Source organism: Lissotriton vulgaris, chromosome 6 (assembly GCF_964263255.1).
Source record: "Lissotriton vulgaris chromosome 6, aLisVul1.2, whole genome shotgun sequence".
Lineage (NCBI taxonomy): Eukaryota > Metazoa > Chordata > Amphibia > Caudata > Salamandridae > Lissotriton > Lissotriton vulgaris.
The window spans coordinates 793,100,356-793,119,354 of NC_141694.1; the positions used below are offsets into that span (position 1 = coordinate 793,100,356).

At 46.0% G+C, this 18,999-nt stretch overlaps 1 protein-coding gene across 1 annotated transcript in view; it reads right to left on the bottom strand.

Moving 5' to 3' along the window:
- The window catches only part of LAMA4 (laminin subunit alpha 4), a 583,946-nt gene that overhangs the window by 380,950 nt on the left and 183,997 nt on the right, over positions 1–18,999 (bottom strand). Inside the window, exon 6 of the mRNA XM_086926829.1 lies at positions 41–141. Coding sequence (XP_086782955.1) covers positions 41–141 — 101 coding nt within the window. The remainder of the gene's footprint in view (positions 1–40; positions 142–18,999) is intronic.

An 18,999-nucleotide genomic window follows, 5' to 3' on the forward strand; every position in this document is an offset into this window, starting at 1 on the left:
AAGCTGAAACATGTGTCATTTTTCCTTCCATGTTACGTACCTCACAGCGGTCACAGAGTGGCCCCGTTACTCCTTTCTTGCAGTGACACATCCCACTGATATCATCACAGAATTCTGTGCCACATTTCTTACAGTGGCATTCTGAAATTACAGAAGCAGCATCCAAAGAGGCAATGAGCGATGGGACTTACATAGATACACCCACGATACAATACAATACAAACATTTAACAATCAATAATACACCAGAGCTCACAGAGTTCTACCCAAAGCCCCTGCGTTGTGAGGCATGTCTCAGCATTTCAATAAATGTAAACCAAAAGAAGATCCATAATTAACAATCACTAATACTACTTATACAGTTCACAATTTATCAGGTCAACTAATCAGTTGATCAACATTGGTTATTCATTGTATTATTCCATAATCATTAAAAAAAACTTTGCCAAAAATAAATTATCAAAGGCATCATACGGAAAATTGCATTTAGAAAATGACAAGTCACACAAAACAGTGTGTATAGAAAAATACATATAAGGCCTTATCTATCAAGGGTATGCGTTGCATTTGTACCATGCAATGTGGTACATGAGGGACGCAAACGCTTAAATGTGATTTATCATGCCACGCAAGGCCACTGTGCATGGCCCTGCACGGCTTGATAAATGAGGAGTAACTCAACACAGCGCAAATCGCTGCATAGCTTTACCTTGCTCTAGAAAAGCATTACATGGGCGTTGCATGGGTGTTCCCATACAACCACCATGGATTTTTACACATTCCTAGATTTCCATTGCTGGTAGACCTGGGAATGTGCCCAAATGCAATGCTTTTCAAGGTGAGGCTTAACGAGGTGAAATATATTCATTTCTCCTCCCGACTTCCTCTTTAGAGGAATTTCTTCCAAGGTAGAGGACTATGCCTCAGGGGATTGTTTTTGTGCAGGACGGTACTCCTTCCTGCCCAAAAACACTCCTGCCTGTGTTTAGACGAGGCAGCCTATTGTGTGACAGTGCTGGGGAAAGGACAGGAATTCACCATATTTGAATAAATATGGCACATTCCTGCAATTTCCCTGTAGGTGACTTGCTGCGCTGCGTTACTTTTAGATAAATAGGCCACAGCGTGCGTAGTGCTAGGGGCTGTCTCCAATCATTAATAACAAAGTGAGAGTTATATGTAAACTTTCAGTTGTTCATGGAATGTAGTTCCAAATCCGCAATTCATGAAGATGGGTTTGATCAATGTCTCCTAAAGGTAAATCCTGTACATATTAATGGAGATATGCAGGAGTGTCATGCATTTATGGGAAGCTAAGTAGTATCTTAGTTGTCTTGTTTGTAAACTCCACCTGGAGTTACTTTTGCCTACTGCCCCTGCTTGATAATATCAACACATTTCAATCCCTAGGAATCACGGGGTCTCCTAAGGACTCGGAACTACTGTGGCTGTTATTAAAGATATGAGGGGAAATTCATTGTTTACCTTTGTATTGTGTGAGCCACCCAAGTGATATGTGAAGGAAACGTAATTTCATACATTACTTATGGATGTTGCATGTTACAGTGTTTGGCCTAAATATATTTACATATATATAAAATACAATTAGATTATTGTGAAAAGCCAAGTGTAAGGGTGAGTAAATGAGTGGTGACACCTAAGTAGGTAAGACTTATGTGTATAAATGACTTTTAATTTGTCAGCTTGGGTCATGCGATGTCTATAAAGTGTGTGTGTACGGATTTAATCATGGTGGCATTGAGCAGAACACCTTTGTCATAAATTTCAATTCCTTGGTTTACCTAGGCTGTTAGTTGTTTGTGGATTGCTCAAAAATTGTGTTTTATTAGAAACAAATCTGCGTCTTTTGCCTCATGTCTTTGTCCAGCGTTAGTGAGAAAGGACCGCCCCTGCTTCCCTGGAGGAGGCATCGCCATCACTCACAAGTCCAACCTCCGTCTGAGCACCTACACCGACGGGTCCATAGACCTGATGGAACCCCTCCACTTCAAGATACAGACCAACCCGTCCACCACCCTCCAAGGCACCCTCATCTACAGACGCTCCAAACCAGCGCACCTTTTTCCGACTCCATCACCGACATCACCCCACAAACCATCACCTCCAACGACTACACTTTGCTAGGAGACCTCAACTTCCAGCTCGACAACCTCCAAGATTGCAACTCCACCTCCCTCCTGGACAACCTCCACAACATTAGACTGAAACAGATTGTACCAGAACCCACACACTCAGCAGGACACTAGTTCGACCCCATCTTCACAGCAGGAAGCTCCATCACCTTCAGCCACACCTCTGAACTCCCATGGCGGATAATTGCTGCGTCCATTTCACCTTCAAAACAAACATCACCCACAAACGTCCTCACCAGCTGCAGCGCAGAAATTGGAACAAGATCTCCGACATCCAGCTCACCACCTGCCTCAGCAGCTCCACTCCCACCTTCACGACTACAACCCTACCACTGCCGCCCGCACCCTACACAACTGGATGGCCGACTGGGCCAGCACCAGTACCATCGCCCCCTCAAGAAAACTTCCAACCCACACGCCAAGAAAGCCAGCTGGTTCTACTTCAAACTCCAAGAATCTAGACAAACCTGCAGACAACTCAAAAAGCAATGGAGGAACTCCAAAACCACAGCAGTCCTCAACAACTTCAAAGCAGCCACCACTGCCCACCACAAACTCATCAGACAGTCAAGGAAGAAAGACCTCTAGGACAAAATGTGCAACCAGGCAGACAACAGCGAGGAACTCTTCAACATCATCAAAGATTTCGCCCAACAGAACAGCGAGACCACCGACATCCCACCCTCCCAGGACCTCTGCAAAAGACTTAGCGCCTTCTTCCAACACAAAATCAAGACCATCTATGACAACTTCGAAGACGATAGCCTACACACGGATCCCACACCCACCATTTCCCATACCACGCAGCCAACACTTGACAGCTGGACTGCCCTCAGCATTGAAGACACCCTGAAGACTATGAAGTCAACCCACTCTGGGGCCCCCATGGACCCCTGAACCCACTACATCTACCACAGAGTCGCAGAAATCATCTCCCCGAACTTTGAGGAATCATTAACCACTCCTTCAAGACCGCCTCCTTCCCAGAGGACTGGAAACATGCTGAGATCAACCCTCCCTTGAAAAAACCCTTGGCGGACCCCACCGACCTCAAGAACTTCAGACCGATCTCCTTACTCCCATATCCGGCGAAAGTCATTGAAAAAGCCGTGAAAAGTCAACTTGCCTCCTTCATGGCAGAAAACAACATCCTTGACTCCTCCCAGACAGGCTTCAGGAGGAATCACAGCACCGAAACTGCTCTCCTCACTGAGACAGACAACATCTACTCTCTCCTCGACAGAGGAGAGACTGTGACCCTCATCCACCTGGATCTCTCCGCTGCCTACGACACAGTCTCACACCGCACACTAGCATGCAGACTCCATGACGCAGGAATCTGGAACAAAGCCCTTGACTGGATTTGCTCATTCCTCTCCGGCAGAACGCAGTGGGTCAGACTCCCTCCTTTCCTCTCGGAACCCACACCAACTCCATGCGGAATCCCCCAAGGATCCTCCATCAGCCCGACCCTGGTCAACGTCTACATGGCCCGCTCACATCCATCGTCAGATCACATGGACTCAACATAATATCGTACGCAGACGACACCCAACTCATCCTCTCCCTATCCAGCGAACCCAACATCTCCAAACACAACTTTCAGGAAAGAATGGAAGCAGTCTCCTGGTGGATGAAGATCAGCTGCCTACAACTCAACACGGACAAAACCGAAGCACTTATCATAGGCCCACACCCCGATTCCTGGAACGACATCTGGTGGCCCTCGGGATCCCTCCCTCCCCCACGGACCACGCACGCAACATCGGAATCATCCTGCACTCCGAACTCAAAATGGACCACCAGATCAACGCTGTCACCTCTTCCTGCTACCACATCCTCCCCCTCCTCTGCAAGACCTTCAACTGGAATCCTCTCGAACACAGGAAAACCGCCACCCATGCCCTCATCTACAGCAGACAGGACTACGGCAAAGCACTCTACGCCGGGATCAACAAGAACCTCACTCGCAAACTCCAGAACGTCCAGAGCACCGCCACCGGACTAGTCCTCAACCTACCCCGCCACTGCCACATCAACCAACACCTACTGACACTTCACTGGCTCCCCGTCAAGAAGAGCATCAACTTCAAGCTTCTCATCCTCACTCACAAAGCCCTCCACAACACCAGACCCAAAACGCCAAACTCGGAACCTGCACTGACGCTGCACTCACGCGCTGCGAGGGGGCTCGCAGCTTACCTGGACATCGCCGCTCACCGGATCTACTGGGCACTCGGGCACAGCTGGGCTCCTGACGCTGTGGTCTCCCCCAACGGCGAGCTGCTGACATCGCTCGGCCGCGGAGCGGGGTTGAGACTACAGCTCCCAGCCTGCCCTGGGAGATCGCCGCCCACTTCCTGCTTTGCGCAAACGGAGGCGCATAAAGGCGGACAGCCCCTAACAAGCAGCGGGAACGCCAAACTCGGAACCTGCACTGACGCTGCACTCACGCGCTGCGAGGGGGCTCGCAGCTTACCTGGACATCGCCGCTCACCGGATCTACTGGGCACTCGGGCACAGCTGGGCTCCTGACGCTGTGGTCTCCCCCAACGGCGAGCTGCTGACATCGCTCGGCCGCGGAGCGGGGTTGAGACTACAGCTCCCAGCCTGCCCTGGGAGATCGCCGCCCACTTCCTGCTTTGCGCAAACGGAGGCGCATAAAGGCGGACAGCCCCTAACAAGCAGCGGGAACGCCAAACTCGGAACCTGCACTGACGCTGCACTCACGCGCTGCGAGGGGGCTCGCAGCTTACCTGGACATCGCCGCTCACCGGATCTACTGGGCACTCGGGCACAGCTGGGCTCCTGACGCTGTGGTCTCCCCCAACGGCGAGCTGCTGACATCGCTCGGCCGCGGAGCGGGGTTGAGACTACAGCTCCCAGCCTGCCCTGGGAGATCGCCGCCCACTTCCTGCTTTGCGCAAACGGAGGCGCATAAAGGCGGACAGCCCCTAACAAGCAGCGGGAACGCCAAACTCGGAACCTGCACTGACGCTGCACTCACGCGCTGCGAGGGGGCTCGCAGCTTACCTGGACATCGCCGCTCACCGGATCTACTGGGCACTCGGGCACAGCTGGGCTCCTGACGCTGTGGTCTCCCCCAACGGCGAGCTGCTGACATCGCTCGGCCGCGGAGCGGGGTTGAGACTACAGCTCCCAGCCTGCCCTGGGAGATCGCCGCCCACTTCCTGCTTTGCGCAAACGGAGGCGCATAAAGGCGGACAGCCCCTAACAAGCAGCGGGAACGCCAAACTCGGAACCTGCACTGACGCTGCACTCACGCGCTGCGAGGGGGCTCGCAGCTTACCTGGACATCGCCGCTCACCGGATCTACTGGGCACTCGGGCACAGCTGGGCTCCTGACGCTGTGGTCTCCCCCAACGGCGAGCTGCTGACATCGCTCGGCCGCGGAGCGGGGTTGAGACTACAGCTCCCAGCCTGCCCTGGGAGATCGCCGCCCACTTCCTGCTTTGCGCAAACGGAGGCGCATAAAGGCGGACAGCCCCTAACAAGCAGCGGGAACGCCAAACTCGGAACCTGCACTGACGCTGCACTCACGCGCTGCGAGGGGGCTCGCAGCTTACCTGGACATCGCCGCTCACCGGATCTACTGGGCACTCGGGCACAGCTGGGCTCCTGACGCTGTGGTCTCCCCCAACGGCGAGCTGCTGACATCGCTCGGCCGCGGAGCGGGGTTGAGACTACAGCTCCCAGCCTGCCCTGGGAGATCGCCGCCCACTTCCTGCTTTGCGCAAACGGAGGCGCATAAAGGCGGACAGCCCCTAACAAGCAGCGGGAACGCCAAACTCGGAACCTGCACTGACGCTGCACTCACGCGCTGCGAGGGGGCTCGCAGCTTACCTGGACATCGCCGCTCACCGGATCTACTGGGCACTCGGGCACAGCTGGGCTCCTGAAGCTGTGGTCTCCCCCAACGGCGAGCTGCTGACATCGCTCGGCCGCGGAGCGGGGTTGAGACTACAGCTCCCAGCCTGCCCTGGGAGATCGCCGCCCACTTCCTGCTTTGCGCAAACGGAGGCGCATAAAGGCGGACAGCCCCTAACAAGCAGCGGGAACGCCAAACTCGGAACCTGCACTGACGCTGCACTCACGCGCTGCGAGGGGGCTCGCAGCTTACCTGGACATCGCCGCTCACCGGATCTACTGGGCACTCGGGCACAGCTGGGCTCCTGACGCTGTGGTCTCCCCCAACGGCGAGCTGCTGACATCGCTCGGCCGCGGAGCGGGGTTGAGACTACAGCTCCCAGCCTGCCCTGGGAGATCGCCGCCCACTTCCTGCTTTGCGCAAACGGAGGCGCATAAAGGCGGACAGCCCCTAACAAGCAGCGGGAACGCCAAACTCGGAACCTGCACTGACGCTGCACTCACGCGCTGCGAGGGGGCTCGCAGCTTACCTGGACATCGCCGCTCACCGGATCTACTGGGCACTCGGGCACAGCTGGGCTCCTGACGCTGTGGTCTCCCCCAACGGCGAGCTGCTGACATCGCTCGGCCGCGGAGCGGGGTTGAGACTACAGCTCCCAGCCTGCCCTGGGAGATCGCCGCCCACTTCCTGCTTTGCGCAAACGGAGGCGCATAAAAACAGACAGCCTCCTCCGCAACGCGGACGCGCGCGGGCGGCACCGGGCGGAGCCCGGGCAGAGGGCGGGCCGTCTGTGGCCGTCCGTGGTCGACTGTGGTCGGGCGGGCCACCCCCCTAAGATCTGCTCAAAAGTACGTACCATACCCAGGCACTAACATGGGTGATTTCACTGATTCTATTACTCATATTGATATATCATCCCAGGGCGCTGATACCTCCGTCTCTCTAATCACATCCTTTGAAACTTTGATTGAGACTGCTTTTAATGAAATAGTAGAGACTGAGAGGAGGTTCTCTATGGGCTCCTACGCCTCTAACAAAATACTGAGTGCTACCAATTGTGTAAACGGGAATACACATATCATCCCTGAGGTTACTGTGGTTAAGTCTTTACAACCGTCTGTTAATGTGCCCATTGTTGAGGAAGACGAAAATACTGTTACTTACATAGCTGCAGACTCGGCCCCTTTAACAACTGCTGCTGTTAGCCTACAGTCGGTACCTTTATTAACACCGTCGGTACCGCTACAAGTAGAAACTGCCCAAATCAGTACAACTGTTCCCCAGGGTGATGCTATCACTTTGGATATCACAGACTCCAGTAATAATAAATTGGGAGGGGGAAAAAGGAAAAGAGGCACTACCAAACAAAGCGCCAATAAAAGGAAACAACCTTTATTGAATAAAAGTCAACCTACCCCCCAAAGCCTGTGGAACAAACAAAAATCCATGGGGGCAGTATCTGTTCCTATGGAAGACAAAGACCCAGTTGATATAGATAGCATTTCCCCTTCACCCATCACTCAGCCCAGTGGCAATGGTAATACTATATGGACCCAAACAACATTAATGGGAGATAACTTTAATCTCTCCAAACAAAATGGGAACCTTATAGATACTATAGTGGACACTATTTTTAATCGATTGGAAAACCTTATGATCAAACAGTTTAATAATGTTTTTAAAAGACTGGACAGACTAGACAATCTGGTCAAAAACGATGTAGCCAAAAGGAAGGGGTCTATTATTCAGGATCAAATTAGAGCTGATTGTTTACTAAAAGACCTTGAAACCCTAAGCAGCACTTTGTCACTAAAAACAAAGGACACTTGTATTATATTGGATAAGGGTACGAATAACTCGGGAATAACACCATCATCTTCTAACGTACCACCTACTATCCAACCCCGATCTGTTAATACAGGGGCTAAGTGTGCAAATACTAGCAAAGTTACTAAAACCATCCCAACCCCTGCACCTAGGAAAACCACCCCGCCGGTAACTAATAATAAAAATACCACCAGTAGGGGTGACGGCCCTACCCAACCTATCACAGCAGCAACCTCAGCTGTGGATAACAACAAAGGTACTGACCAAGCTGGGTCTAATAAACCTCGCAAACACGAAGGGCGCGTTTTACCCCTACACTTGCCACCGGATGCATGTCCGTTTGTCCTGGTTCTGGCAGGAGTACCGGTGCTGAGGGAGGATCAGGGGGAAACATGGGTACAACTACGAAATAAGTGCATAGACTGGCTAACCAAACACAAGGGGGTTGGATATGACATATCAAGAGAAATCATATCGGTTCGCAGGGTGTCTTGGATCGGACCATTACCTAAAGATAAGGACGGTGATTGCATAGTTCTTAACTTTAAAAATCCTGGCACCGTAAGGCATCTGCTCAACATAAATGGTAACTGTTCTGCCATTTCTACGGTTGCAACTATGCTACCCTTAAGTTATTTCTACAGACAACCCCCTATGCATTTTCAACCTCCTTTTTTGCAATTCCATCCACCACCTAGGTATTTTCAGCCACCTGCTATGCAATTCCAGCCAGTAGCTTACCCTTTTAATACATACAATAGATTTGCACCTTTGTCAGGTTTGGATATGTTAGATTGACCTTCTCCAACAAAGCAAGTTGACCCAGCTGTTCCATCACCAATTTTGATGAAGGGATATCAGGATGCCTCGCGTTCCTTGGCAGGGACTCCCAGAAGAGGCCAGTTTATGAACAATAATCATGTGGATCCTGTCCTCTCTCTTGTAAGTTGGAATATAGCGGGTCTTAATTCCAAACTGAAAATTAAAGAATGGTTGGAGTGGGTCAACAATAATTGTGACATCTTGTTGCTTCAAGAGACTTGGTGTATAGCTAACCCCACAGTGGAAGGCTTTTGTTGTTATAACTTAAAGGCCTCCGCCTCTTCTATGGGACGCCCCAGTGGGGGGCTATCAATTTGGTCTAAGATAAAACCTGGGGTACAAACCAAACAGATCCCAACACCAGGCAAATGTTTTATGGCTGTGAAATACATTAACAGGATGATTTTATGTATAATTAATTTTTATAATAACGATTTTGTTAACCATCCCAATGGAAACTTTTTGTCTCTATTTAACTTTATTGATGACATCGTGGAGGGAAGAAAGTATGGGTCTTTTGACGGCATCTGTATTGGTGGTGATTTTAACGCTCATATGTTCCGCACTAGTGCCCCATGTCGTAATGGTGAAGAGCTTAAGAATTTATTAGCATCCCGTAACCTAGTTAATTCTATGGAAATTGCTGGAACTGATGATGAAAACACATCTGCACCAACTTACATAGGCCAAGGCTGTGCTTCCACGATAGATTATATATTTCTTTGTTCCTCCCTGTGTGATATTATCCAAAAAGCTGAGGTCATCTGCTCTGCATATAGTGACCATTACCCACTTAGAATACATTTAGACAACCCTCAATCCATAAGGGCTGCTTCGAGAACTGAGAATGGGCCACAGAATCTGGTATTGTCTACCGATAGGCTAAAACTAATTTGGAAAGGGGTGGATAATAAAGCTATCCTGGCTAAGGTAATTAAAAAGCATCCTCTGATAATAGAGACTTGCCTGTCACTTGATAGTACTGGCGAAGCATTAACTGTTGCTTTCAGTAATCTATGTGGGGCTATTAAAAGGGAATCTTCCAAACCATCTAGGCCCAATATAGACCATAGTCCCCGCTGGTTTGACTCCGCATGCTCAAAGGCCAACAGGGAATTGAGGGCAGTTTTACAACAAAATCCTAGGGATTTTAACCTAGTGAGAGAATTAAGATCTAAATATAAACTCGCCCTGCGGATAAGATCCGAGGCCTTAGTGGTCAACCATTGGGAGTCACTTACACGGACTGCCTCGCTAAAAGACACTGCGGGGTTTTGGAGAGAAGTCAAATCACTCAGGTCCTTTGGTTCAAACATCCAACCTATTAACTGTAACATAAACGGTGAGGTCTGGGTGGAGCATTTCTCCAAAATCTATACTGTAGCAGCCCCTATTATAGATTCTGCATCCTCATTAAATAACGCCAAACAACTGAACTTTTTAATATCTGAGGTGGAGGATGCAATCTTGGAGAGCGCCAGTAATAAAGCCCCCGGCCCTGATGGTCTATCTATTGACCAGATTAAATCTGAAGTTAATTTTTGGGCCCCTTTATTATGCAACCTATTTAACAATCTGTCCGACAGCGCAATCCCTAAATCCTGGTCAAACAGTGTCATCGTACCGATATTTAAGAAAGGTGACAGGTCTGATCCGGCCTGCTACCGTCCGATTTCACTGATCGACAACACACTAAAAGTCCTTGGCAGGGTACTATTTAAGAGGATAAGGGAATGGGCTGAGGATAAAAATGTGCTTCATTGCAGCCAATTGGGGTTCAGAAGCCATGTTGGCACGGTTGAGCAGTGTCTCAACTTAAATTTGATCATGGCCAAATATATTATTGTTAAAAAATCCCCTCTTTATTTAGGTTTTATGGATTTGAGTTCCGCTTTTGATTTTGTCAATCGTTCTAGGTTATGGTCCCAATTGCTTGATTATGGTTTAGATGATGCATTAGTATATTTTCTTTCATATCTACATAGGGACCTTAAGGCAAGAGTACGCATTAACAATGATGGTGAATTATCTGATGATATTTTTATTAGAAGAGGCGTCCGACAGGGCTGTGTACTCGCCCCTTTGCTTTTCATTTTATATATTAATGGTTTGAGCCCTGCCCTGTGCAAGAATTCCAAGGACGTCCCAATTATTAATGGCTCCCCCATTACCACCCTACTTTATGCGGATGACGCAGTACTAATGGGGCGTACTCCTAATGCTTTGCGTTCATTAATTACAGGGTTTGTTGTTTTTATGTTGGATTTAGGTTTAAATACTAATTTAAAAAAATCGTTTATCATGAACTGTGGACCAAAAAGATACAACATTCTTTCAATTAAAAGTGGTAATAATGAACTAAAATGCACCAGCACTTTCCCCTATTTAGGGTTATTATTCTCCAATACTGGTTCATGGCAGCATCACACTGCCCACGCAAGAAATAAGATTGGTAAATCCATTAATTCAATCTTGTCCCTTCGTCAACCAAGAACGGCTGATGTGATTACGCCCCTGTTAAACATCTACCGCACCCAATGTCAGCCAACTGGGACATATGGAGCAGAAGTGTGGGGCTACTGTAACAGTCTGCCTTTGCAGCTGGAGGAAAATAGATTCTGCAGGAAGGTGTTGGGTGGCACTTCATGCGCGCCAACTTTCATTTGTCACCAAGAACTTATGTTGCCATATATAGCTGATTTCATTAGGTCAAGGCCTACGCTTTTTTGGATAAAATTATGGACAAATCCAGCGGCTTCCCTGACCCGCAGTATAATCACAGATTGTCTACTACATGAACGATCCCATCTCATACCTTGGCTAAATGCAGTCAATACCAGCCTGTTGAGCGTGGGACTCGGCTCTCTGTTTAGCTCCCCAAATACCATTGTCCCTGCTCATAAGAATATTGTTAAACGGGCACTGTTTGAAATATATAAAGAGGAACGTATGAGAACTGTGCTAATGAAACCTGCTATTATTAAATATCTTCCACTAATTGAGACAGGTAGCGATAATTTAAATAAACCTCACAAACCCTGTAGATATTTGTCAAAACCAATAGGAAGGTGGAACCGGAGCCTTCTATTTAGGTTCCGAGATGGTAGTATTGTAAATTTATTGAGTTTTCCACTTGGCTATAATAAGAATCTAGAAGAACTTGACTGTCCATGTTCTGCCGGAGGGAAACAAAGTTTTTTGCATTACTTTATTTTCTGTGGCCATTATAAACTGTATATTCATCACTATTTAATGCCGATATTTAAAAAATACAATTTGAGAGATTTTAAATTGGCATTTAAATTTTTGCAAATGTTACCAACTGATGATATTATATACACTATAAGCTGCTTCATTAAAGCCTGCGTGAAATCTAGGGCAAGTATGGAACATGCATAATGGTCTATGTACGCATAATGCACTTTAAATCTAAATTCAACCAGGATAGATGACTAATTATATGTACGGAATCAATGACTATTGGTATTGGCCAAACAGATACTCATGAATGCATTTTTCTGACTGTATAACGTTTTGTATTTTTTGTAACATGCTGCTCATGCCCAAGTGGGTTGTTTTTAACGATTTTAACTTTTATATAATGTTTTTAATGTATTTTTAAATGTTTCATTCTGTATGTACTTTTATGGATTTATCATAATCCGAATAAAGATCATTTATATATATTTATTATATATAAATAAACACCAGACCCACCTACATGAACCATGCCCCTCGATCCACGCATCCCAAAGATCCCTCTGCTCAGCCCAGCTCTCTCTTGCGACGCTACCACGCATCAAGAAGACCAGAACAGGAGGACGCTTCTTTTTTCTTCCTCGCGGCCAAAACATGAAACAATCTCCCTCTCCACCTCTGACAGATACCAACACTCTCCAAGGTCCTGAACGACCCCAAGACCTGGCTCTTTGATGAATCACAGTGAACTTCCAGGAGCTGCGCCCCCCCCAGCACCTTGAGACCGTTTGGGTGAGGGGTAGCGCTTTTCAAACTCCTCATTGATTGATTGATTCCAGAATGTGATGCCAACCTTCGACGTCTTGACCTGCTGTGGCGCACAGTAATGATTTGGATTAGAATGAAAGCTCAGTTTACAATCATAGTTAAGTAAAGTTAAGAAGTGATAGAATGGTTGATCATTCAGGTTTTAGACTTTTTTAGGAAAGGTGAGATAAGCATAGTTCTATCTCCAGAGTATTTTTTAGGCCTTTTCTGTCCTTGTGCATATGTTCATTGTACTCTAAAATAAATATGCTGGATAGTTGATTTGATTTAAATTTATAGTGCACAACACTTGCCCATAGGCATCAAGGTGCTATAATCACAGCATATTGCTACAAAACAGCAGCAGCTCAACCAATACCTTACATTGGGGCTGACTAGGTAGTAAACAGCCAGGTCTTAAGTGCCTTTCTAAAAGGCAGATGTCCCTTGATCTCAATCAGAAACTGGGGAAGGAAATTCTGAAAGTGTGGCTGCAGCCACCGAGAACACTCTGCCCCCATTTCTTCTTTTGGTTTCTAGGCAGAGTAACCAGATTACGATGGGCTGAATGGAGATTTCTGCCTCAGGTATACCGGTGGAACATATCCTTGATTCGAGCTGCCCTCTCTTAATGGAGAGCCTTTTGTATGATACAGATAGCCTTAAACCTGATCTGCTTACAGATGGGGAGTGAATGCAGCTCTTGCAACTCAGCGGCAGCTGATTGCCGCTTTGGGATGTCCAGAACTGCCCTCCGAGAGCATCTATGCTACCTGTAGTTTGACCTAGGTCCTAATATTTCAGTCCAGAAATAGGGCACTGGAATAATTCATTCTGGACATGACTAAAGCCTAGCCCACCTGTTTCCGTGCTGAAAAAGGGAACATTTATTTAACATCCTTATGAGCTAGACACAGGTTGCTACCGTACCATTGGAATATCCACCAAGTGAGAGCTCGCTATCAAGGATCCCTCCAAGGTTTTGACCTTCTCCGCTGGAGTAGGAAGCATTCCTAAAGTGTCCGGCCGACAGTTGTCATTCTAAATCTAGGCTTGATTACCAAAGAGCAACACCTCGGTTGTTTCCCAGTTGAGTTTGCGGAAATTCCTTTCCATCCAGCCTGCCACCACAGACATACAGACTGCAAAAATGACAGCCGTAGTTGTCAAGTTCTTAGGGATCGACACAATGATCTGTGTGTCGTTAGCATATGATATCCTGTGTAGCCTGTGGGAGCGAATGATTGAAGCCACTGGAGACACATAGACATTAAATAACCTAGGATTTGGCGATGAGCCCTGTGGTAAGCCACATGGCAGGGAAAAAACATTAAAGTAGTACTGATTAAGCATCACCCTCTTAGAGCGGTCCTTAAGGAAGGAGGACAACATTGCTAGAGTCCTAAGTGTAATGCCCATTTCTTGTAGGCGTTCATTCAACCAAGAATAACCTTTACATCGCGGATTTTACTCCGCAAACAATCACAACGCGGTTGTTACAACGACCGTATTGTTACCACGCAGTGCCATTACTACGCAAGTCATTACATCGACTTACAGTAGATAAAGCTCTAACATAAGGAATAGTATAGTTTACTATTCTAACACCTTCCCTACTGTTATGTAGGCTGGAGTTGGAATAGTAAATTATACATTTCTAATGTTACGGCGCAATCTAGTGCAAGTCGATGTAATGAGTTGTGTAGTAATGGTATTGCGTGGTAACAACACGTGATTGTATTGCGGAGTAACATCTGCGTAGTAAACGTATATATTCATCAAAGACCGCAGATAGATCTAACAGAACCAATGTTGCACCTTTCCCACAATTCACTAACCGCCTGATGCAGTCTGAGGCGAAAACCAAACCAATTTAGGTTTCATTATGTTTTCGAAGGCCAAACTGAGAGGTATCTAGCCATTACTGATCTTCCACAAACTCCATCAAGTATCCGCCATTCAGATGTTTTTCAAGAATCTTAGCAGGAAGCCGGAATAGTGAGATTGGGCAGCAGTTTTTCAAATTTTATTATCAAGATTAGGCATTTTAAGAAGAGGCCTGATCACTGCCTCATTCCAGAGCTATGGAAAGCATCCGGAGGAGATGACTTTATTCATTAAGGATGCAAGAGGGGATGCCACGGTACTAGCCACTGCGTGCAAAACTGCAAGACCGCATGGTTGCAGGGGTAAACCTGACTTAAGTGATAAGAAGATAATGTTCCACTATTTCTGAGGTAATAGTTGGAAAAACCATGAGCATGTTAGATTCTTCGTCTATAGACTCTGGATGTAGGGGAGAGATTTCGGCCTCAACTCTACTTCATTACCTGAGCACTGCTGCATGCAATTTTTTTTGTTTTGATAGTTCAAGTTCATCACAGATTTTGCTGTTTTTACATTGAAAAAGAACAGCCAGCTGATTGCAAAAATCTTGTGAACCCTCATGCTCTCCAGCTGATGGGAGAGTAGAGAGATGCTGCACCAACTTAAAAAGTTCTTTATTGCATGTGGCAGATTCAATTTTGCTGGTGCAGAATAAGGATTTCTCCTCTTTGAGAGCTAGTTAATAATCCCTCATCCTGCTCCTATAAACGTCTTTTTCATGCTCCTCATACTTCTTCCTCCATACTTGCTCTTGACAGCGACAAGCCTGTCTTAGAACTCTCAGCCTCTCGTTAAACCAGGTGCCGAAGTGGATATCCTCCTCATTTTAACTTCTCGTAAAGGGGCTACCATGTCAGTGGCCACTTCCAACCAGCCTACAATGTTACTTCCCCCTTGACCACATCCTTCTGTGTCCCGACAGGCATGTTGACTAGTGCAGTGGCCAGAGCTTCTGCAGATACTCCATTCCAGTTCCTCCTACAGACTTTAACATGAGATTATGAGCATCTCCCACCTGGGGTAGAAAGTGTGAATGAAAAGGCAACAGCTCCATGACCTGACCAGCTGAGGGGAGAAATGGACTGGAACGACACCCGTAGATCGATAGAGAAAATGTCATCCAGCAAATGCCCTGCCTCATGAGTGGGTGTTCCCACGAAATGGGCCATCCCCATGCCAGAAAGGATCTCAATTAGTGCTGTAGAGTCTTTATTAGTACTCCTTTCAAGGTGAAAGTAAAATTCACCCAACACAGTCAGCCCACTCTTCATCATGAATGGCTCTGAGATACCCTAACTCATTTGGAAATACCGTTCTGAGCCCAGGAGGGCGATAGACCAAGATACCAGTTAAAGAACTAATAGCCGATAAAACTCCCACCCAAAATACAATACAACTAAATTATTGTTTTTTTGTGTACCCAAATAGACATGGACAGTATGGCTATCATTAATTATTTATTACAATTACCATTTTTCAGTCTAAAACAAAACCGATTCAGTATATCAGAAGCTAGTGGTCGCAACAGGAATAATTTTCTGTGTGGATGTAATTCTTGTAAAAAACAGGATCTGTGAGCTATTGCCTATAGAATGTATTTTATTCTGGCCTTTTCTTTTAGGTTGAGTTATAACACTAAAATGGCTTTGATTATGTCACGCTATTAATTCATCTTATGAGCTCGAGTACGTTTTAGGTTCTCCTTTCCTAAAGAAGCAAGTAAATAGTGGAAGTTGTTATTATCTAAGTAAATTTGTATGCAACTTGTCTTAGGCTTATTCAATTTTATACAAGAGACTTTGCATGCTATGTGATTCCAAACAATGGCTGAGGTCTTAAGACATGTTCCTCTGACCAGTGAGCTAACTAAAATGCAAATCTGGCATCAGTTTGGATCTCAAAACCCTTTACGACTAATCAGTTAATTATCGGGGGCTCTCAAGAATCACTATGAGGGACATAAAAAGCTCATAAGATCCCTCCTTATTGTATCAAATTGAATACTGTATTTTTATCCATCTGTGACCATATAGTGGACCTTCAACAACACTTGTTTCTGTTGGTTTTAATCATATCTTAGGGAGCATGGTTCAAAGAAAAACATTTTACCAACTTCACTGTCACTTGTCATTCGGCTCCTCCACCACTGTAACCTGAGCAACCTAGAGCTGTCAGATTGATTTCACTCTCTCCCAGCAAGAATACTATCCTCAGCTGTGTTCTGCACTTCACCCTGATTTAGGCCACACCCTGAGCAGGAACAAAGTAGACGTTCTCCCAATTTATCAGAAAGCTGAACCTCAGTAGAATTCTCCATACATAGTCTTGAGCGACTTTTGCTCCATTGGTTTGACAGGGAATCCGCAAATCCACTTATCCATTTAAATGAGTACAATGAGTCCTTCCAAAATAGGAGATCTCAAATCTAGGCTAATACTTGTGTACATTTCATTGGTAGTAAAGAGACACCAAAGAACAAGACTTGAGCTTGTAGTTAATCTCCCCGAGATAAACCTCAGGTATGACCAGTATGATGGCCACATCCACTATAACTGCCAGGATCTTGAACCTAAGAATGTGAAACAGCATCTACATCTTACAGCTGGTTGTACTGATATACTTGTTGATTATGTTCAAGTTCAGTTCAAGTTTAGAACCAGCAGATACCTTAATGAGACATTGTGAACCACAGCAATTCCCATTAATATTCAAGAGGCTCCGCAATGCCTCCAGAAGACTCTGACTCTTTTGCCAGCTGCCAAGTCTATGAAGTGATGACTGTTTTGAAATAGTAAGCCCTTCAGAACTGTTTCCAACACCTTCAAGTTCAAGATACATTTGACTCAGACATCCTGGTAGACATGTCTTTGCTCTACAGCTGATCAATTGTTATCCAGAATGGCATAACCCTGAAGACAATACTTTTTGAGAAGGCTGTGTCTGAATTGTAGATGATGTAGTAAGCAGAGCCCTCATCTGGAACTTAACCTACTGCTGTCTACTTTAAAAAGAAAAACGTGCATGACTAGTGGAAGATAAACAAATCTGATAATTTCTTCTTTCACCGTGGTTTCTCTTCACCACGTTAGCATTTTTGAGTTCCTTGAGGGCAGCGGAGGCCTACTTTGTAGCAGATTCTCCACACAGCTTTTTATCAGTAAACACAATTTTCAATGATGGTGTCTTCTGAGCTGCATTTGCATGACCATCCTTCAAGTGGATTTACCTTTGAGCCGCCATGTTTAATCTGGTAGACAAGGCTGCGGTCCCAACACCAGCAAAAGCTAGGTCCAAGGTAAACTTCTTCTGCTTTTCAATATTCTTCAAGAAGCACCATGCGCTCGGTTCTCGATGGCAAAAATGTGGGACTTGAAATCCGAAAGCATAGATTAAGTTCTGTAAGTCACCTATGTATTGACCTCACATGTTAAGGGGCTTCAGGCAAGATTTCTTCAAGGCTAAACCTGCTTCCCAAACAGAAACATTCCTTTGAGACGAAAGTCATCTGTTTCCAGGCATGTTCTCCCATCCAGGATGGAAAAGTAGAAGTTCAGTTGCATGTTTTGCAACACTTGGTGCCTGATTCACAAGGGTAAAATACACTTCTGCTTAAGTTGACCATGTTTTCGTGTATTCTCAAAGTACAAGTTTAATTTTACTAATAGTAATTTTATGACTGTGGAGACTCTGTGCTCGTAGCAGAAACTATGCACAGAAAAAGATAGGCCTGGCCTGGTTGAAGGGTGGCTCAGTGAATTAGGTGCATATTGTTGAAATATGTGGTAATCTTAGGGTTGTAAATTTGAATCCGGGTAACAGCAACTCACCATTCTATTCTACGGTAAACTGAGCATTGTTAAATTGGGGAATAGAAACATTTGTCATTTGCAGCGCTGAGAAATTACCAAAGTGTGGTATGACGTGCTTGAAAGAGATACAGTGGTATTAGTTTAGGCTGCTGACATGTGATCATCTTTTGGATGATTAGCTCAGTGCATCATCCGGTGAGCTGCAGTCCATGAGCAAATGATGACTGTGAAACATATACAGCGTGCATTGGAATAGTCAAACCTTACAATTTGATGTACACCATGTCATAATGGTGCGGTTAGAGGAGGCAAGAATTTGAAAATCTTGCATGTTTCGCAAATTGTGTGAAATGTCGAACATTATGACATAGTGAAATTTTGCAAAGGTTTTTGCTGCAGAGAATTACCTTGAGCAGAAAATGTCTTGTGGGATATAGGTTAGAGCAAGAATGTTTTCTATGTGACATTTTCGTCTTGATTTAGGGCCTTATGTATGAACACATTTTCCCATAGACACAGAATGGACAAAACCCTTTGATACATCTGGCCCTTAGTCTCCTTCCTCATATCTTGGTTGACTTTTGAACGTGCGGTATGCCCTTGTGTTC